Consider the following 22,356-nt stretch of genomic DNA (forward strand, 5'->3'; position numbering starts at 1 on the left):
GGACGTAGCAGGACGTTATGACGTAGCAGTAGGAAGGAAGGCTATTGGGCCTGTTCAGAACTAGTATTTTGTATCCAGATCCAGATTGTGTCTTGATCTAGGTGAGACGGATTGCTGCTCATATATGTGGCATTACAGTACATCTCAAAGGGCTCCTGCTCAGTATGCAAATAACACACATATAGCTTCTGTATACGAAATGTACCAAACACCAACAATACATACTGTCGCTCGCTCTATTCTTGGCTTTCCAGCGTGCTTCAAATGTTTGCCACACTTGATAATACATTGACTTTTCAAAATATTCAGATATTGTGGACAAGGTTGCAAGATTACTCTCATTCTGTCTGCAACACATTAAGAAAATTCACCTGTCTTGTCTTGGCCCAACTGAAGTGAATAGAATAATTTCTTCCCACCCATTGTTCTTATTACTATTATTACTCATGTTATTGTTGAAGGGAGTAGCCTAGGCTGATTATGCAATGCGATGATTTGAGATTCTAGCCATCCCCTCCTTTGTTTGTTTCACTTAAATTCCATGAGATTATAGCTCTGTGGACATTTATTTTATCTTAGACAGGAGGCGGACCTGGAGATGGCAGAGTTGAAGGAAGAACAGGATTAGGAATGATTATATTAGAGGGACAGCTCAGGTTGGACGGTTTGGAGACAAAGCAAGAGAGGCAAAATTGAGATGGCTTGGACATGTGTGGAGGAGAGATGCTGGGTATATTGGGAGAAGGATGCTGAATATGGAGCTGCCAGGGAAGAGGAAAAGAGGAAGGCCAAAGAGGAAGTTTATGGATGTGGTGAGGGAGGACATGCAGGTGGCTGGTGTGACAGAGGAAGAGCAGAGGACAGGAAGAAAGGGAAATGGATGATCTGCTGTGGTGACCCCTAACGGGAGCAACCAAAAGTAGTAGTAGTAGGACATTTTTTATCTTATTTTTTTCCTTGTTGTAACTCACACACAACACACTGTTTGTGGTGGACAAAACCAGGGAGAACAAAAAAGGTGGGGTTTTTTTGGGGGGGGGGTCCTGTGCCTGCATGGTTGCATGTGCCTGCAATGGTGAAATAGAGTTCCATCTCTCAGGAATCCCTTGATTACATGACCAGGTACATCCACTTAGGCTGACAACTAGGCAATCCTTCAATGTGGACAGGGGCATGTTTGTGTTCAGACTGACGTCATCTGGACATATCAGTGTTTCCCCGAGAATTTTGTTCAGGAGCGGTGCTGTTGTGCACACTGTATGTTCACGAGTATGCGACACCTGCACATATTTATGCAGATCAGAATAGCTTAAAATTTCAACATTTTCCCTTGGTTTGTTGAAATATATTGTGGGGGGTTTGGGGTCCTCCCCCAAAACATTTTTGTTTTTCAATAAAAAATATGTAAATTCACATCAACTCGGACCAATATTATTGCCATATCTGTGTACATTCTTTTCTTTCCCCATGTTAATTCTGCCTGTTTTAACCACTTTCAACCAATTACAATTTCACTGTTAGAGAGTACAGTCTCCAGTATGAACTCCTCCTGTATCTTAGACATCATTCCCACTAAGCTGCTGAAGGAGGTATTTTCAACTATTAGCCCCGAAAATTCTTTATAATTCTCTGGCCTCTGGTTCTTTTCCAGACAGTTTTAAGCATTCCATTGTTCACCCATTGCTGAATAAACCTAATTTAGATCCCCTGTCCTTAAGTAACTACAGACCAATCTCCAATTTGTCTTTTTTTTATTATCTGAGGTTCTGGAGAGCATAACGTAATCTCACTTGATTTCTTTTATGAACACTAATAGTGTTTTAAGTTTCCAGTCTGGTTTTAGAGCACTTCATAGTACTGAGACAGCTCTAGTTGAGGTTATTAATGACCTACTGTTGACTGCAGACTGAGGTGACTGCTCGATATTAGTTCTTTTAGACTTAAGTGCTGTCTTTGACACAGCCGATCACAGTATCCTCTTACATTGCTTAGAGACTTGAGTAAGCATCAAGGTCTTGGCTCGTAGTTTATTACTCTGTTACCTCTCCAACAAAACTTTTTTCTGCTATTCTTGGTAACTTTACTTCCTCGATGGCTCAGTTGAGTTGTGTTGTCCCTCAAGGCTCATTTCTTGGGCCCCTTCTGTTTTCTATATACTTGCTGCCCCTTGGCCAGGTCATTCAAAATTATGTGTTTTACCATTTTTATGCTTATGACACTCAATTATAAATGCCACTAAACCCACAGATCCTAGCAGTCTAGCAAATCTTGCCTCTCTGACATTAAATCCTGGATGTCCAAAAAGTTTAATGATAAGTCTGAGGTCATTCTGTTTGGTTGTCCAAAGTCCATCAGCCCTTTCAGTACTAATCTTGGTGGTCTGTCGGTTAGTCTTAAGCAGGCTGCTAGGAATCTTGGGATAATATTTGGTGCTAACCTTGGTTTTGATAATCAAATCAAACATGTTGTTTAGTCATGCTTTCTCCAGCTCAAGGTAATCGCTAAAATTAAGTCATTTTTATCAATTGCCAATCTGCAAAAAGCTATGCACGCTTTTATCTATTCTTGGCTTGATTATTTCAATGCATTTTACTCCGGTATCAGCAAGAGCTCCCTCCACCATCTGCAGCTGGTACAAAACGCTGTTGCTCGGCTCATTAGACATAACCATATCACTCCTGTGCTTTCTTCCCTATAACTCCCTGTTATATTTCGGATTGATTTTAAACTTTTATTGCTGACTTTTAAGGTCTTAAAAGGTCTTGCTTTCAATTTATTGACCTAGCGTATGCCCTCTCGACCATTACGATCCACAGATGGAGCCCTGCTGGTTATTCCCAGGTCTCAGTTTGTCACAAAGGGTGATCAGGCTTTTGCTGTTAGAACCCCCACACTATGGAACGCCCTTCCCATTCAGCTAAGACAAACCAAGTCTCTAGCTTCTTTTACCTCTCATCTTAAAAGTTTTCTTTTGATGAAAGCTTTTACAAACGTTTGATATTTGTCTTTATTTATTTGCACTTTTTATTTTTACTCTTATTTTTGTAACTTTTGATTAAAAAATTAATGTGTGTTAATATGCAGGGCTCAAGCTAAAAAAAATCTACCTAATAAAAATGTTTTGGCTGTCAGTCTGTGGATGCACAGTCAAGGCGGACCCTCACACAAATGCAAGCAGGTCTAATATGAATTTGCACTTTCCAAACAGAAAAGGTTTGCTATGTGACCATTTTTTATCTGACCCTAACCCTGTTATTATTTTCATAATATAATAAAGCTGGGTAAACTGTTTATACTCGCGCATGCACGATTCACATCAACAGTTGATTCAGATCGGGCAGTGGCAAGAATATGCAACACTTCCTTGTTTTGACTTCAACCTAGAGGAGGTTGTTCCTTCATAACTTTAGAATTTTTTGGATTATCAAAATTCTTTTAATAACTTGATCGTCTAGCTGCCGGATCTGAGTCAACCGTAGATGTGAGTCTCGCATGGTTGACTCAAATCGGGCAGCGACAGAGAGTAGCATTGGTCGAACAAGCTAGAGAGTGAATGAAGAGAGGGAGTGGCGATAGCGAGAACAAATGTTTTTTAAAGGTTTTTAATCACTGCAGCCGTGAACGGTTCTTCCTCATGCAGTCGTAACTGTGCAAAAAATAAATGTAGGCCGTTAGGTCCAGTAGTTTGCAACATTAACCGTACACACACACACACACACACACACACACACACACACACACACACACACACACACACACACACACACACACACACACACACACACGTGACCAAGCGGATAATCCACTCCAGGCTATCCGCCTGGCGGGGATAATTACTATACGAATTAATCCTTTTTGTCTCCTATCTCATTAGAAACTGGTGTTGACTAATAATCAGCTGACTACGTTACCTAGAGGCATTGGGCACCTCACCAACCTGACTCACCTGGGTCTGGGGGAGAACCTATTGCAGCACCTGCCTGAGGAGATTGGTAAATACTTTCTTCACCCTTTCAACTACTGTAATGGAAGACCTGTCAAAGTCTTTTAGAGTATGGGGTTAGGTATAAGTGTCATCTTGTGTGCAATAGTTAGAAACAGCGCCACCCCACAATGAAACGCTCACTAGTATGCTGGTACTTGAAACACCAGGGCTTTTTGTTTGATGAAAATAATAACATACACAGTGAAGTACCACAAAGATTTGCTGGCATGCTCTAAATGTTTAGTTACTGACTACTTTAGAAGGTCTTTTATCTTACCTTACGTTTCATCATAGCTGCTCTGTCACTTGAATGTGTTGAACTGAACAGCTTCTTTTCCCAACTGCCGCTCACACATTTCACGATAAGTAATTATGTAAAGGTCATAATTCCTTATTTCTAAATTTAAACAGGGCCTTACCGTTTTCCCCAATAGTTTTCAGCAGTTTGATTTCCATTCGGCTCTGGAAATTAGTATCGATTTCAATTAAATTTTTTCTCTTTTGTTTTGACTATAACCTCTGATACTGTTTTTAAAATATGTCCACTGTTGAACTTAAAATGACATTTAAAGTTCCGAGTACCAATAAAATACTATACATTTTTTGCCTATCTAAATCCATTACCAATGTAAACTAAACTTTTCATGACCACCTCTCACTTCTCTCCTCTCCCTCAGCCATAACACATTTGCTACTTCCTACAGCATCGCTTTGTAAAACATTGCATGTGCTCCAAAATCCGGCGGACACAGTACCGGTTTGTTGCGGGTGGGCGTGGTTTCCACTCCATTTAAACTTCAGCACATGAAACCACACATACTGCTTGTGCCTACCTGAATTGACAGCTATTGGGTCAAGTAAATAACGTACCATGTGGACCAACAGCATGGCAAACGTGGGGAGGTGGTAAAATGTATATTTCTTACTTTTCCAAATGGAAAAGTTCTCGTATTGAGACAAATCATCGCCAATAAGGAGCATGGGAACAACTTCTGCGACACTATTGGCTAGTGTTTGATCGTCAGTTGATAGGGATTCAACATACCTGCCACTTTCACTCTGAGCAAGTGGTTTTCCCACCCTTGCTGCTTGCTGTGACATAGTATGCAGCATGCCTGCAAGGCCAAATGGAGCTCACCCATTGAATACACTGGTGTACAAAATGTATCACGGTCACTGTTATTATTGCAACACTGAACTGTGTTGAACGTCTCACTTTTGAAACTACGATTTCCGGCAGGTTAGACATCGCAAGGTTTGTTGCTGCCCTCCACAATTGGTAGTATGCACCGCATGTCATTTTCTTCCTGATCACCGAGCTCTGAAAAATCATATGTTAACAGAGTTTCATTGTTTCTTAGAGTTAGGGTTGTTGTTTCTAAGGACTGAACTGATCTCGATCAGTTCTTTTTTTAAAACACGGAAAATTAACTAACATTTTGGATAATCGCTCAGCACTAGCTGAGTTTTGGAGCTTAAGGAATGATATCTAGCTTCTTAGTTTTCTGCAGTTGATCGCTGCAAATGTAGACGCCCTGAGTACAGCGGAACCTCATTTGGGATCTAAAGTATTTCGTTCCGTCTTTTCTTGGGAGGCAGATGGTGCTCTTCTATAAGTGTAAGAGGCTGCATTGTGCGTTCCTTCCTCTTGCTCTTCCATTGAATAATCTTTGATTGCTCCAGCATGACTGGGTAAGTGATCGCTGTGCTGAAAAGCTTAGCCAAAGATATAGGTGAACAAAGGATGTATGGATGTATGTATGTATAGTTTGTTCAAACTGCACCAAACAACTAGTAAGAGCTGTACATACTGAGGCTTTAGGTTTCTCTTGGCAACATACTGTGCATCCGGAAAGTATTCACACCCCTTCACTTTCCCCACATTTTGTTATGTTACAGCCTTATTCCAAAATGGATTAAATTCTTTTTTTTCTCATCAATCTACAAACAATACCCCATAATGATAAAGTGAAAAAGGTTTTGTAGAAATTTTTGAACATTTATTAAAAATAAAAAACTGAAATATTGCATGTACATAAGTATTCACACCCTTTGCTATGACACTCAAAATTGAGCTCAGGTTCATCCTGTTTCCACTGATCATCCTTGAAATGTTTCTACATTTTGATTGGAGTCCACCCGTAGTAAATTCAATTGATTGGACATGATTTGGAAAGGCACACACCTGTCTATATAAGGTCCCACTGTTGACTGCATGTCAGAGCAGAAACCAAGCCATGAAGTCAAAGGAATTGTCTGTGGACCTCCAAGACAGGATTGTATCGAGGCACAGATGTGGGTAAGGGTACAAAAAAATTTCTACAGCTTTGAAGGTCCCGAAGAGCACAGTGGTCTCCATCATTCGTAAATGGAAGAAGTTTGGATCCATCAGGACTCTTCCTAGAGTTGGCCGCCCAGCCAAACTGAGCAATTGGGGGAGAAGGGCCTTGGTCAGGGAGGTGACCAAGAACCCGATGGTCACTCTGACAGAGCTCCAGCGTTCCTCTGTGGACATGGGAGAACCTTCCAGAAGGACAACCATCTCTGCAGCACTCCACCAATCAGGCCTTTATGGTAGAGTGGCCAGACGGAAGCCTCTGCTCAGTAAAAGGCACATGACAGCCCGCTTGGAGTTTGCCAGAAAGCACTTAAAGGACTCTCAGACCATGAGAAACAAGATTCTCTGGTCTGATGAAACCAAGATTGGACTCTTTGGCCTGAATGCCAAACGTCACGTCTGGAGGAAACCAGGCACCTCTCATCACCTTGCTAATACCATCCCTACAGTGAAGCATGGTAGTGGCAGCATCATGCTGTGGGGATGTTTTTCAGCGGCAGGAATTGGGAGACTAGTCAGGATTGAGGGAAAGATGAATGGAGCAAAGTACAGAGAGATCCTTGATGAAAACCTGCTCCAGAGGGCTCAGGACCTCAGACTGGGGTGAAGGTTTACCGTTTAACACGACAACGACCCTAAGCACACAGCCAAGACAATGAAGGAGTGGCTTCGGGACAAGTCTGTGAATGTCCTTGAGTGGCCCAGCTAGAGCCCAGACTTGAACCCCATTGAACATCTCTGGAAAGACCTGAAAATAGCTGTGCAGCGACGCTCCCCATCTAACCTTACAGAGCTCGAGAGGATCTGCAGAGAAGAATGGGAGAAATACCCCAAATATAGGTGTGCCAAGCTTGTAGCTTCAAACCCAAGAAGACCTGAGGCTGTAATCGCTGCCAAGGGTGCCTCAACCAAGTACTGAGTAAAGGGTGTGAATACTTATGTACATGCAATATTTCCGTTTTTTATTTTTAATAAATTTGCAAAAATTTCTACAAAACCTTTTTCGCTTTGTCATTATGGGGTATTGTGTGTAGATTGATGAGAGAAAAAAAGGAATTTAATCAATTTTGGAATAAGGCTGTAACAACAAAATGTGGGGAAAGTGAAGGGGTGTGAATACTTTCCGGATGCAATGTATATGTCATTTAAGTCTATCTTCAGAGTGACAGCAACCCAGGGAACATTGCGTCACCAACTACATATCTGTTAGTAGTTTGACATGGTTTCAAACTGTGGTCTTATAGTTAGAACTTGCTGCTCTTGTTTTCATCACCTTCCCTTGATACCCATAGGTAGGAAGGTATTACGGAGCGCGCGCACACACAACACAGTCATGTCTTTCCCTAATTTGTGCTTCATTGCTAATTTCAAATAACACTCAGAAATGCCCATTCACCCACAACACCGCCATTTTTGTACAACGTATGAAATCGAATGTAAATATGAAAAACATAATGTTTAAAACAGGCCAGAAGAAATACAAGGCTGACGTTTCCAAGCAATGTCACAACTCCAGAGGATCCTGCCTCACTCATAAAACATATCCTCTCCAACTGTTTTCTCATCCTTCCCTCTTAGCACAATCACACCAGCTTCACACAATACAATATAAATACAATACAAACAACTTTACCAACTTTATTAATCCCCCTAGGGGCAATTTGTTTGGGGAATCTTGTGAACACAAAACACCATAACATTCAGACAAACACAAATAATAACACCCCAGGGAGGTTAATGTGGAATAAAATCTATAAAAGTACACAATAAGACACATAGTATGATAAACTTTTTAAAGACAATAAAACAATCTGTTAAAAAACACTATGAAGCCTTTAGTAATCGAGTTGCAACAGGTATGAATGCTTTAGAATAACAGTTAGTTTTACAAGCAGGTAAAACACAACGACGCCTTGATGGCAACAAAGAAAATTCACTTGCTTGAACATGTCCAGAAGAAGCCAAAATACTTGCTGCTTTCTGGAGGATTTGTTGGTTGCAAGAAGAATTGAGATCTCTTTGTTTCACTTCGGTGATCTTAGAACAGATTTTAACAATGCTGTTCAGGCTGTTTCCTGTCTTTTGTTAAGAGTCTTAGAAGACTCTTAATAAAAGATTGATAAGAGCAACAGAGGATGACAAGACTCACAGAAAAAGGAATTTAGTTTACAGAGAAGGTGAATTCTCTGTTGCCGCCATTTCACAATAGCCTCAGTGTTCACATCAAATTTAAGGTGCTCATCGACGATAATGCCCAAATATTAGTATGATGGAACCACTTCCACACTTGCATTATGTATGATGCACTCTTTGGCTGCATCTCTGATATGTCTCAAATCAATAATCAGTTCCTTGATTTTAGAAACATTTAAGTCCAAGAAGTTGTTATCACACCAAGAAATAAAATCAGTGAGGGCATTCCCATGGACTCATTCTGAACCTTGGAGGAGGGTCAGCAATGCAGTGACGTCAGAAAATTTGACCAAATAGCTGCCCTCCTGAGCGCTCCTGCATCCATCAGTGTAAATAATAAAAAGTAAGGGTGAAAGGAGGCATCCTTGTGGTGAGCCTGTGGACATAGCTACAGAGTCTGAGAGACAGCCATTTACAGACACCCTGTGCTCTCTGTCAGTCAAGAAGTCCAAGATCCAGAACACAAGCTGGTGAGGCAAAATACACGATGGTGTTCCAGAAACTGTTGTTCTTAGCCTTGCTGCTGCTGCTTAATGTCATCTTTATTTGTTAAGCTTTTTTAAAACAATTACACGCTGCTTTACAGCAAATTGAAAAAGAAAAACAAGTGAATAAACAAAAACATAGATGACCCCCAAACATATGTAATCAATTACAGAATAAAAAATTAAAAAACAGTAAAAATGGTTAGCAAAAACACATGTAAAAGAAAAATCAAACAAAAAGAAGTCAAATGTCAGTAATAAAATGTGTTGCTTAGAGAAGTGGTTTAAAAAAAGGGTTATGTGATGTTGCTAGTCTGAGCTGGCCAGGCAGAGTGTTGTAAAGGCTCAGTCTGTAATAACGACTCAAAAAGCTGCTGATGTAGAACGTGAGGCTCACGCCCCAGTCCCTCTCGTAGGCAGTCACACTTAATGGCAGCAAAGACTAAAATGCACTACAGACATCTAAATGTGAACGTAACCAAGTAGAATGATGGATAGAGACTAATCAGTCTTCTTCGTAGGTACACTGGAGAACTTGGAAGAGCTGTACCTCAATGACAACCCCAACCTGCACAGCCTCCCGTTTGAGCTGGCCCTCTGCAGCAAGCTGTCCATCATGAGCATCGAGAACTGCCCCCTCAGCCACCTGCCGCCCCAGATCGTTGCCGGAGGCCCATCCTTTATCATTCAGTTTCTTAAAATGCAAGGACCGTACCGTGCCATGGTGTGAGCCACGCCTGCCCTCCAGCCCGCCTCCCTGCCACCCTGCAGCACACGGCACACCGAGCCTCAGCAAACGCTGTGTGGGGCAAGCAGGAAGAAGGAGAAAACGGAGAGACGTGTCGTTTGGTTCTTTCTCTATCCATGGGTGGAGACGAGATACTCCAGGTTTTATCTGGGTCGTTTGGGGGCCTAAACCACTCCTGCCCATTTCTTTCGCTTGGAATTATGTAAGATGAGAAATATCCCAACTGCCAAACCTGAACATATACAGATACAGATATAGATATATATTGAGTTACTGTGAGTTAAGTGGGACATGTCTTGGCCATATAAAGCCGTGTGCCCACTGCCAATGTATTTACAGTAATTACATGCATCTATCACGTGAGCAAAGATACAATTGTATGCAAAAACAAACAAAAAAATGTCTGCAACTTATTTACTGCTGCTGCCATAAGTTATATTAACATTGTCATCCGCTCATTCTTTTGATATTCTTTTCCTTTTTTTTAACCACTTGTTGACTAGAGATGGAACTTGTTGACCGTAAAGAACAAAGGTCTGATTGACAGCGGGTTTTTTTTTTTGAACTGTGCCTATGTCAAAATGATCCAGTGGTTCATTTCTATACAAAATTTTCCATAAGAATACAAAGGTATACATTATTTCAATATTCCTTTTTTTTATGATGAGTCAGTTTTTAAATTTCATTTTTAGCATTCCTTTCACTGTTAAAAGTAATCTGTAAAAAGCAAGTGATATCAGTTGTCATTCAAGGTGGTCAGATGTGTTTATTGGAAGCAGTAGTGGTTAAACTTTAAGCTAGTAATGTATACATACAACAAATGCAAAGTGTAAATGCTTCAAAAAGACAAGAATGGGGGGGGGGAAACAAATTAAGTTGGACTAAAAATCCTCCTAAATTGGGCGCTACATGTATAGATGACGGGATGTAATCAGAGACATTTTTATATACATATATAAAACCTTATTGTTGCCTTGAGTGCAATTGTTAGCTCTGACAGTGTTTACTTGTTGATATGATGTTGGGTGTGGGGCTGCAGAGCTGTCATGACGTCATCGTTGACAACATATCAGCATTATATTTAAAAGGAGGGCGTCTCGCTCCGTGGAACAAATGGTTTGGGTTGGTCCGAGCTGCAAAACAACACCTTGTAGTCCTCCTGTCCTCTCCCGCCACACGTGTCCGCAGACCACCACGTGTCCACAGACCACCACGTGTCCGGTCGTGGAACACGCGCCCTCCCTCTGAATTCTCTTTTCTTTGACTTGTTCCACACTGTCCCAGCTTTGCTGCTGTTCTAATGCACTTTTACAAATAAACACATCGGCATCTTCTGTATTGAGACAGACGTCGCGCCAGCCTCTCGTCGGTTGTAGCGGATGAGGACGTTTTGTTTGAGAAATGAGAAGTATTTTTTTCTGTTCAACCAACGGTTAAGCATATGCGATGACGTCACATGATAATGCGACTTTCAAAGGCTGAGATTGTGCGTGTGCGTGTGTGCGTGTGCGTGTGTGAGAGTGAGACCTCTGCAGGGGACATGCTCTGTATGAACGGCCAGACGAACCGGATCTGTCCCGCTTCCCTCATGAGGAGCAAACTGGTTTAAGTTTGAATTATTTCTGTTCAGATCAGCGTAGTTCATTTTTAATCAGATGTTTTGGGTTTTTTTTGTAACAATGAGATCTGTATTCAGTTAGTATTACTTCCAGTGACTGTACATTAAAAATTCCAGCGAAATGTAATCAACCAAACCCCCCCCCTTGTTTTGGGGGGGGTGTCTCATCCGAACTCGATATTTAATCATTGTTGTGTTTTGTGTTGAAATGTGTGGGTCTACAAGTCGGCAGCGGCTCTCGGCGTGCGTCTGGGGAAGGGGGCGTGGCCTGTTCGCCGTGGGAGAGTCGCGTGAGCGCCAGTCAGTCTCCAGGACCAGCGGTCCGGGCCGAGGCCCGCTGCTTCTCCTTTACCAGCAGAACCTGTTGCTGCTTCTGTGACCTGGAACCTGAGCTGGGGGGGCGGGGCGGGGACAGGAGGGCTGGGGAGGGAGTGCTCCACCCTGAGCCCTGATGCAGAACTTGGGTGCGGGTGTTGCTAACCCACCGACCTTATTCCGTTTGGCAGTAGGCCCGGTGGTTTTGAAACAGCTCAAATCATTTGGACCGGAGGACGGGACTTCACAACAAGGTGCATATTTGAGCCTGACGCGGTTACAGTACAAGACATTTTGTCATAAAAAGACACAAACGAAAATGAACTAATTGTAAAAAGGGCTTTTTCTGTTCTCACTCGACAAACCGGAGGCATTGCATTCCTGGGTTTTCTATAAAATCTTCGGAAGAACTCGTTGTGTGTGTTTTTACTTTTAGCTGGGAACGGCTGTGAAGTGAAGCTGCGACAGGTACTGGGAGTGACAGGTGCGCGGGGTGTGCCGCTCCTGCTTCCCCCTTCGCTCTGGTTTAACCCCGCCCCCTGCCCATCACGTGCCATGTGAGGAATGAGATGAGGATGTCCGTGCGTGAGGCACCGGAGTGCGGCTGGGATGCGGAACCCAGAAATGGACTCATCAACAGGAGTTGATCCGAAAGTTCGAGTGGGTCAGACGGGACGTGCAGGTGAGCAGTCGTCCAGCAGGGGGCAGCGTGCTCACCCTAGCGCCGCCTATGCACAGCAAGCTGGCTGAAGTGTATTATTAGCGATTACGTTTCTGTTGTCGAGTTTAGTTTTGTCCCCTGACCTTTCACCTATTTTATCTGAAGTTGGTCACCTGGCTGTTCAACACACCTGAGCAGCTTCGTTTGTCTGGGTCGCAGTTAGGCGTCCTGCAACGAGGACCGAGATTTTATGGGCGTTTGGGATTTGCAAATGCTCCTTTTATAGCTTTTGGTTTGTGGTGTTTGTGTATTTCGAGTATCCACGTGTTGTGTGCCAATGCACAACCTACTTCATCCACTTTGCCAGCAGCCTGCCCAGCCAGGCTGCGTCCTGCCTGCTGCTCGTGCGTAGGGGACTGGTTTTTATAGTGCAGATGTGGATGTAGTTTCTCTGTCTTAATTTTCTTTGATCTTTACACTAATTTGGCGTTAATGTAGTTAATGAATTTAATTAAATGATTACTACATTAATTTAGTATTAGTATTATATTAAGCAGTATTACCAATGTGTGATTTGAGTCTTTCACAAAAACATATAGCACAGTCAAGAAATGCCATTATTTTTATTATTATTAATATTATTATTATTATACAGTTGATGTGCAGCAGCTTCCCACGGCTTTGCTTTTAATATTGACTCAAGTTGTGATGGTGCAGAAGTGCAGAAGTGGGCAGTTTCTCTAAAATGTTTCCTAGTCCTGCTGGTTTAGGGTGAAGTTTGAGTTACAAGGCCGAGAAGCTGAGAAGTGACGTCATCACACCGCCTGAGCTCACGCGGCGAAAGCTGAAACGTGATAGGAGCGTTGCCGGAACGAGGCTGTGGATGGCAATTTTTTTTCAACCGTGTGCGACAATTTTGTGGCGGATTATAACAGCGCCATCTCGAGGACTCGTGAATCACAACTTGTAGGTTACAACACGTCTACTTTGGCAGAATGGAACCCAGACACACACACACACACACACTCACACACACCGACACACACCTCATACACACACACACCGACACACCCTTCACCTACACACACACACACACACCTACACACCCCTCATACCCACACACACACTCTCCCACCAGAGACGGTCTCTTCCACATGTGTACCAGACTGCCTTCTGCACAAAGTAAAACCTGATGATGATGATGATGATGATGATGAAGCTGTATGATTAAACCAATAAGACACATCATCGGTTGTAAAGAAAGAGACTCTAAAAGGACCTGGGTCCATACATTTAAGACATTTATAGAAGTTTTGTGTGTGTGTGGGGGGGGGGGGGGTTGGGTCACTCCATTTGTTTTGTTTTTTTCTATTTGGACTAGATGTGCAGATGCACACATGACTACCTCTATAAAAGTCTTCATAGGTAACTATGGCAACCAAGTCCAGTTTATCCCTGTGTATAAATACATACAAGAATACATACAAAATACAACCAGGTCCAGTTTATCCCTGTGTATAAATACATACAAGAGCTGTTGAATCCGTGATGGCAGGAACCTGGATTTGGACCAGCAAACACTTTGTTTTACCAGGAATCCTCCTGTTCCGCTGTAGGACAGTCACATTTACTACGCATTATTTGGCAAATAGAAAAAATAAAAAGAAAAACAATGACTTATTTGCTTGGTTGTAAAAGAAAAACTTCATCAATGCCAGGCCACAGGTAAGACCGTCACCCTGAAACCAGCTGGTTACACAGGTGCTGCTGTGCAGGTGGGTAAAATGACCGTGTTCACGATAATCTCTATTCACATACATCTTTTTACCTGTAATAAACAGAAAATATTTACATCATTTATGGTGTGCAATACTTTTATTGTGTACCAATTGCACACTTAAATCAGTTTCCTCGTTTTGTCCCTGGCATTACTTGGCATCTAACCAACAACCCGTCACAACATGTTCACGTGTCTGCAGGTCCCAGAAGAAGTTGATGTCCAGTATTCCATCAGATGCAGACGAGACATGTACACCACTATCGCAGGACACCACTTTGTGAGGAGAATACACCTCTATGTTTGGCCCCTTGAGACTATAAGTCAATGTATCAGAACAGCTGACTTTACTGATCCCCGTGCAGAAATCAGTCGTAAGGACTCAGGAGCAGTGTGCAGCCACTGTGCAGCATCCACCACATCCCAGCAGTGTTGCCATCTCCTTTGAATAGGATCGATTTCCTGAGCATGTAGATGTTGCTGTCCTTTAGTGAGGATGGCCTCAGAAGACAGTCCCACAAGAGCTGTCAGTGATAAACTCCAGCTACTTGTCCTGCACAGCTGGGATCTCTCTCCCACTCAACTTGTGAACACTGTCTCTGTCTGCAAGTGTTTCTTTTATCACACATTCGTGTTCTGAGTTGTTTGCAATATTCTTATATATTCTTAGGTCATAATTTACTTGGATTTGTGCCCCCATCTTTGAGGTGCACCATGCAAACCGATGATCTGATCATTCCTGTACCTTTGGAGAAAATCTCTCTCTCTCTCTTTATATACACCTATCAGCCAAAACATTAAAACCGCTTACCTAATGTTGTGTAGGTCCCCCTCATGCCACCAAAACAGCTCTGACCCTGCGAGGCATGAACTCCACAAGACCTCTGAATGTGTCCTCTGGCATTTGGCACCAAGACGGTAGCAGCAGATCCTCTAAGTCCTGTAAGTTGTGAGGTGGGGCCTCCATGGATCATGTTTTCCAGCATATCCAACACATGCTCAATCGGATTGAGATCTGGGGAATTTCGAGGCCAAGGCAACACCTTGAACTCTTTGTCATGTTCCTCAAACCATTCCTGAACAATTTGTGCAGTGTGGCAGCATGCATTATCCTGCCGAATGAGGCCACTGCCAACAGGGAATACCGTTGCCATGAAGGGTGTACCTGGTCTGCAACAATGTTTAGGTAGGTGGTATGTGTCAAAGTAACATCCACATGAATACCAGGACCCGAGGTTTCCCAGCAGAACATTGCCCAGAGCATCACACTGCCTCTACCAGCTTGCCTTCCCCCTATAGTGCATCCTGGTCCCATCTCTTCCCCAGGTAAATGATGCACATGCACCCAGCCGTCCACACGGTATGAAAGAACGTGATTCAACAAGACCAGAGCACCTTCTTCCATTGTTCCATGGTCCAGTTCTGATGCTCACGTGCTCACTGTAGGCGCTTTTGGCAGTGGACAGGGGTCATCATTGGCACTCTGACCAGTCTGCGACTATGCAGCCCCATACACAGAAAGCTGTGATGCACTGTGTTCTGACACCTGTCTATCATAGCCAGCTTTAACTTTTTCAGCAAGTTGAGCTACAGTAGCTCTTCTGTGGGATCAGACCAGATGGGATAGCCTTTGCTCCCCATGCACATCAATGAGCCTTGAGGGCCAATGACCCTGTCGCTGGATCACCGGTTGTCCTTCCTTAGACCACTTTTGGTAGATACTGACCACTACACAAAACCTGCCATTTTAGAGATGCTCTGACTCAATCATCTAGCTATCACAATTTGACCTTTGTCGAAGTTGCTCAAATCCTTACACATGCCATTTTTTCCTGTTTCCAACACACCAACTTAAAGAACTGACTGTTCACTCACTGCCTAATATATCCCACCCCTTGACAGGTGCCATTGTAATGAGATTATCAATGTTATTCACTTGCCTGTCAGTGTTTTTAATGTTTTGGCTGATCAGTATATATACATATAGTGGGGTCCAAAAGTTTGACACCACATCGAACATCTGTGATACTGTCAAGCAAACCTGGAAATATTCAGAAAGTTTGAGGATTTAGAAACATTTGAAAATACTAAGTTACGACGTAAAATGAAGAGGAAATATTTGAGATTCTGCACTGTTTCTAGGTCAGTAATCAAATTTAAGCAAATTTGTGACATTTACCATGTTAACTTCTTTGTACGAAAGGTCAGATCTCCTTGAGTTTATCCCCTCCATTGAAGCACCTGTTCAGATGACACTCGGGTAGATTTGATCTACTCATCTGAGGCTTGTTTAAGTAAATCAACTTGTAGCCACTGTTCACCTGTTATAAATATGGCTGTGCCTCAAGCTTCCAGCAGAATATTTCTTACTACGTAAGAAATGGACAGAGAGGATAGATGGTTTGAAAGAGGGGTGAAGGAAGCCATCCATGTTAAACTGGAAAAACCATCCTTTCATCTCTACCCAGGAGATTCAAGAAGCCTAGCCTCCAAGAACAACAGTCGGTCACTAACGGCTCCAACGACTCTCATGACCACTGAACAATGAAGTCGAAATCAACACCCCCAACGACCGTCGCTGCTAAACAAATGCATATCAATAGATCCGATAACGACGGGCGCGGCCAAACATCGGTACACAAAAGAGCCACTCACATCCATGACTGTTAGCGACGGGCGTTGGTAAACATCGGAACACAAAGAGCCACGCATATCAATAGCTCTGACAACGACTCCTAGAGGATAAATATCTGAGTCTCATCACCAGCCAGTCAGACTAGCTTGGTCTAGTCAGAAAGGCACGAACTGATGAAGCCTCTTGGATGAGAGGCGAAACGTCTTCACGGATATATACCAAGTCCAGTTGCACTTGATTCAACTCCTTTGGATAACCATGACGACCTGGATGAATGAGAACATTCACAGACTTCTTACTACGTAATATTGTGAAAGTGAGAAACATGGCATCAGAAAGTCTCAGAAGTAAAATGGTTATTCTAAGCAAAGAGAGGCTTCTCAGTGTCATATCATGGCTAGACTGAAGGTTTCTAAGGGGGCAGTGCATATCGCTCTAAAATGCTTTGCGGAAACTGGATCAGTTGCATCCAAAGCACAATCAGGTTTATCAAAAGTGACCACATCATCAGAAGATCAATACATCAAGCTTTGTTCACTGAGAGCAACTTCATCACAGATACAGGAGTTGCTAAATGAAGAACGCAAGACTCCAATCAGCAAAAGCACTGTTAAGAAAAGTACTGTTAAAAGTGGTCTCAGAGGACGAGTAGCAGTCTCTTAACCACTTCCCAGGAAGGGAAATAAGGCCAAATGCTTGGCATGGGCTAGCATTTCGCAATGGATCACTGGAAAAAAAGTGCCGTTTACTGATTAATTCAAATTTGAGATTTATGACGGAAACACGAACAGGAGAGAGATTGATACCACAGTGTATCAAACACACGGTGAAACATGGTGGTGGGGATATTCAAGTCTGGGGGTGTTTTGCCTACTCTGGAGTTGGACACCTGCTTGACTACACCACTTGACTACACGCTGACAAAGGAGAAGTACCACTCGATTCTTCGGAGACATGTTATACCCTCGGGTTTGCATCTTTGTGGAAAAGGATTCATACTGCAGCAGGACGATGACCCCAAACACAACACAAAGCTTTGCAAAAACTACTTGAAGGCTAAAGAAGACCATGGACTGCTGACTGTCATGGACTGTCCTCCACAGTCAACTGACCTCATCCCCATCGAACATTTACGGGGGTACTTGAAGACTGAGAAAGCCGAGCATTCTGCCACAGAAGCTCTTTGAAACATTGTCACATCATGCTGGGACAACATGGGTGATCAGGTTTTGCACAAACTTGTGGGGTCCATGCCAGCTTGAGTGCATGCTATCATTAAAGCAAAAATTCCAAGATATTCTGAAATTCATGAACATTTTTCAGAAATTCAGCTTTTCACTCAAATTGTTAAGCTGATTTGTTAAGCTTATTTGGAATGAAAAATGTATTAAATTCAAACAATGCAAATTAGCAGCATTTTCACTCGTGGTCACTGACTTTTGGACTCCACTGTGTATATATAGCTGGATAGGCCAGTAGGTAAGAACACGGGCTTTCCCATTGGAACCAACAGGGGATTCAAATCCAGGTTGGAATGAATATCCAGTAGGAGTCCATGGCTTACACTCCTACAAGCCAGCTACCTCAGACATGAGTGAGAGTAACACAAATAGAGTCATACCGGCTTGGATGTCGTCCAGGTTTCCACGTCGGGTGTTCGGGAACAAGAACAATCTGATGAGAAATGGACTACTGGAACAAGACATTGATGGACGAGGGCTGAGAACCTTGAACTGATGGAATGCTGCTATAACAGCCCCAAGGAGAAGGGGTATATTAAGTGTATTTTAACATCACGGCCTTTCTTAAGTTCCAGTTCCCCAAGTGTTTCCCGCCTCCTCGATTACCCTCACCTGTTTAATTACTCACCTACTCCTGATTTTGTCATTATTCTACCTTGTGTGTGTGTGTGTGTGTGTGTGTGTGTGTGTGTGTGTGTGTGTGTATATATATATATATATATACATACCGCCTCATTTTCCCTGTTACTTTGCCAGTTTGTCTTTGTACCTCTGTGTTAAAGCATTTCAGCTCTTCACCTCTCGTGTATTCCTGAGCAATATTCCAACTAGCTTCTGTGTTTTGACTCTGCCTTTGCCTAACGTTTATTGGATACCTCTGTCTGTCTATTGGACTGATTTACTGTGTACCTAACCCATCTTCAGTCAAACTGGTTATTCTCCCTGCCTTGTGTGAGTCTTGCATTTGAGTCCACTGTCTGTTGGCACCATCGTTACAGTACGAATTGGCCAACATGGACTCAGCAGACTCCGACTCTGTGCGGGCCACTCTCCAAGCCCAGGAGAGGAGGATTCATCACCCGGATTAGCAGCTCACCTTGCTTCGTCAAGAGGTGAATGACTTGAGAGAGAGACATGAAAGTGTCTTGACTTCCTTCGGCGGTCGGATCAATTTTCTGGTCGATCATGTGCAGAAGATGCAAGCTCAGCCCGGTTCTACTGCCTCTCTTCCTGCTATTACAGCATACACTCTGGGCGCTGGTTCTGCTGCGGTTCCGGCTCCTGCACCTCCGCCAGCTCCTGTTCTGTCTTCACATCTCTCCAGGCTGGAGCGGTTTTCTGGCGATTCCATTGACTGTCGGACCTTCCTGGTCCAGTGTTGTCTCCACTTTGAGCTTCAGGTAGCATCCTACCCAACAAACCAAACTAAAGTGGCGTACATTATCTCCTATTTCTCCGGCAGAGCTGAGGCTTGGATCATGGCAGAATGGAACGGAAAGTCTCCTGTCCGTGACTCACTTGACCTCTTCTCAGACTCTTACAAAGATTTTCCAACAAATCAGACCCGGACGAGAGGCAGCGAGAGCATTAGGGTAAGAAAAGGGTGTCCGACTACGCCATTGAATTCTGCAACCTGGCAGCTGACAGCGGCTGGAATCAGTCAGCTTTATTTGATGCTTTTCTCTATGGACTGTCTGACCAATTAAAGGACAAGCTAGCTCCCTTGAACTGCCGGCAGACCTGGATTCCCTCATTTCTTTAACTAATAAGATCGACAAACGTCTTCTAGAGAGGGAGAGAGAGAGAGAGAGAATTTGAATTTTAAAACAAGTCTTTATTTAACAATAAAAATTAACAAAAAACAGACTTGAAATCTTTCTAAACATTAACAATACATGTCAAAGTACAAACACTCAATAAGCATGTTTTAACAATCCCAAAAACCAATCATTCAACAACAACTCAAAAAATAAAAAACAGGTAAGACCCTTTTTATCCAAGCTCCGCAGAAAAAAACAGCCCATCCTTTATGGTCGAACACAGCACCCCTTTATAACACCATAAAGTTGTGAATGTGTCCATATCTTTCATTGCCTTGTATGAATTGAAGTCTACTCTTATCCTGGCCTTGACCATCCTGCAAAACAACAGTTCAACATGACATTCTTTAATTCTCTTTTTCCGGCTCACATAGATAGCCATTTTTGCCTGCCCTGCAATGAAGTTTAAGAGTTGACATTTATATTTTACACGTTGGCTGTATTTGGAACCAAAAATAAAATTCGGTTTGTAGAAACTTTCCCCAGATGATCTAAATAAGCGTTCTAGTAGCAGAAACAGGGGTGTGAGCCTCACACATTCTGAAAAGCAATGAAAAACTGTTTCTCTCTTGGCACAATAGGGACAGTTATCATTCACATTAGGGTCTAGCACAGAAACAAAAGCACTGACCGCCACTATGCCATGCAAGACCCTCCACTGCAGATCGACAGCTTTTTTAATTAACGGTGGTTTGTATAAACCCCTCCAGACTGGCTTCACATTCTCCCCCAAGCCCAGCTGGGCTCTCGAAGGTGTATCCGTCCGACCACTCAGTTTTTCTTTATTCAGGATTTTTACCAGCATACTATACATGGTCTTACCTTTAAGTACATTCAGCCTCTCATTAAGAACATTTCCCAAATCCAAAAGTGGCCCCGTGCAATTTTTCAGATCAGGAACAACCCTTAAAACAGGAAATGGATCCTCACAATTGGGATGAGTAGAACCACTGCAGTATGATGTCAAAAGCCCCCGTTCTATTGCTGTGAGTTGACCGTTCCACTTAGATAGTAGCCGACTAAGGAGGCGTGTAGATTTCACTCCCAGGTGAGATGCTAGTGCAGCAGCGTTGTCAAGATTGAGCCCAGCCAGCTCCACCACCTGACCCAACGTGACGACCTTTGCCTGGCAGAACAGCTTTGATACAGTGGGTCCGATGTCACAGAACGTGTCCATATGCCCACCATACACCACCGGCTCTTTTAGAAGCTAGCTCATAGAGTCAAAACAGGACATTCTCTCCTTCTTGAACATACTCCACACTCTTATGAGCCCACGATAAAACCAGGCAATCCGCTGAGGTCTGAGTTTTTAATAGCCATAAGAAACAAAGGCAAGTCTATTCCGAGCCACAACACCGTTGAAGTATTGCACGGGCTGCTGGTCGCCACACTAAGTCTCTAGGCCCAGTGAACAATCTTTGAATGAACTGGGGCGGAAGGCTGCACCCCTGCTGGCCAGATGGATCAGCCATTGACCCCCTTCATCTTTAGGAAGGTATAGCACACTGAGGAATCCAGTGCAAGTTGTCCCAGAAAAAGTTCACCAGCACAGCCTGAATCTTAGCCAGGAGGTTGGTTGGAGGATCAACGCATGTTAATCGATGCCATAATGTTGATGGCACCAGGTTGTTGATTACTAACATGTGACCCCTATATGACAGTTTTGGTAGAATCCATTTCCACTTCCTAAGACGCCCTTCTACTTTTTCCAAAACATTCTCCCAATTCTCATTTGAAAAAGTGTCAATCCCCACAAACACTCCCAGATATTTCATCACTCCCCTCTTCCATGTCAACCCCCCAGGTAACATGAGCTTACCGTTCAGTCCCTCTCCTACCATCAGTGCCTCACTTTTTCCCGAGTTTACCCTAACTGATGATATCTGACCAAACTTGTTAAAATTTTATACTAAGACATCAACATCTCTTTGGTCCTTTACAAACACAGCCACATCATCGGCATAGGCAGAGAGCTTAAAAGTTGCACCGCAACCAGCAAAAGCAACTCCAGACAACTCACACCTCAATTTATGCAACAGGGGCTCAATGGCCAGGGAGTACAACATTCCAGACAAAGAGCATCCCTGTCTGATCCCCCTTTGAACCTTAAAAGGAGCACTCAAACCACCGTCAATTTTAAGTACACTCTCAATGTCACTGTACAAAACCTTGATCATAGCTATAAAACCTGGGCTGAGACCGAAAGCTTTCATGGTTTGCCACAAGTGCTGGTGTTCAATCCGGTCAAAAGCCTTTTCCTGATCTATGGAAATAAGACCAGTTTCAACTCCCAATGAACTAGAGATGTCCAAAACATCCCCAATTAATGTAATGTTGTCAGTGATCAGCCTACCGGGCACACAGTAAGTCTGGTCAACATGGATGACCTCCTTCATCACCTTTCTCAGTCTGTTTGCTAACACCTTAGAAAAGATCTTGTAATCAGTGCAGAGCAGGGACACTGGCCACCAGTTCTTAATGTCCTGCAAATCCCCTTTCTTCGGCAAGAGAGTAATGACGGCCCTTCTGCAACTCTG

General features: G+C 43.2%; 1 protein-coding gene across 1 annotated transcript in view; it reads left to right on the top strand.

Moving 5' to 3' along the window:
- shoc2 (SHOC2 leucine rich repeat scaffold protein) overlaps nucleotides 1-12,106 on the top strand; it is a 36,100-nt gene extending 23,994 nt beyond the window's left edge. The window contains exons 8-9 of the mRNA XM_056280197.1: nucleotides 3,875-3,992; nucleotides 9,523-12,106. Coding sequence (XP_056136172.1) covers nucleotides 3,875-3,992; nucleotides 9,523-9,731 — 327 coding nt within the window. The 3' untranslated portion in view covers nucleotides 9,732-12,106. The remainder of the gene's footprint in view (nucleotides 1-3,874; nucleotides 3,993-9,522) is intronic.
- The last annotated feature ends 10,250 nt before the right edge of the window (nucleotides 12,107-22,356 follow it).

Source organism: Lampris incognitus, chromosome 5 (genome assembly GCF_029633865.1).
Source record: "Lampris incognitus isolate fLamInc1 chromosome 5, fLamInc1.hap2, whole genome shotgun sequence".
NCBI lineage: Eukaryota > Metazoa > Chordata > Actinopteri > Lampriformes > Lampridae > Lampris > Lampris incognitus.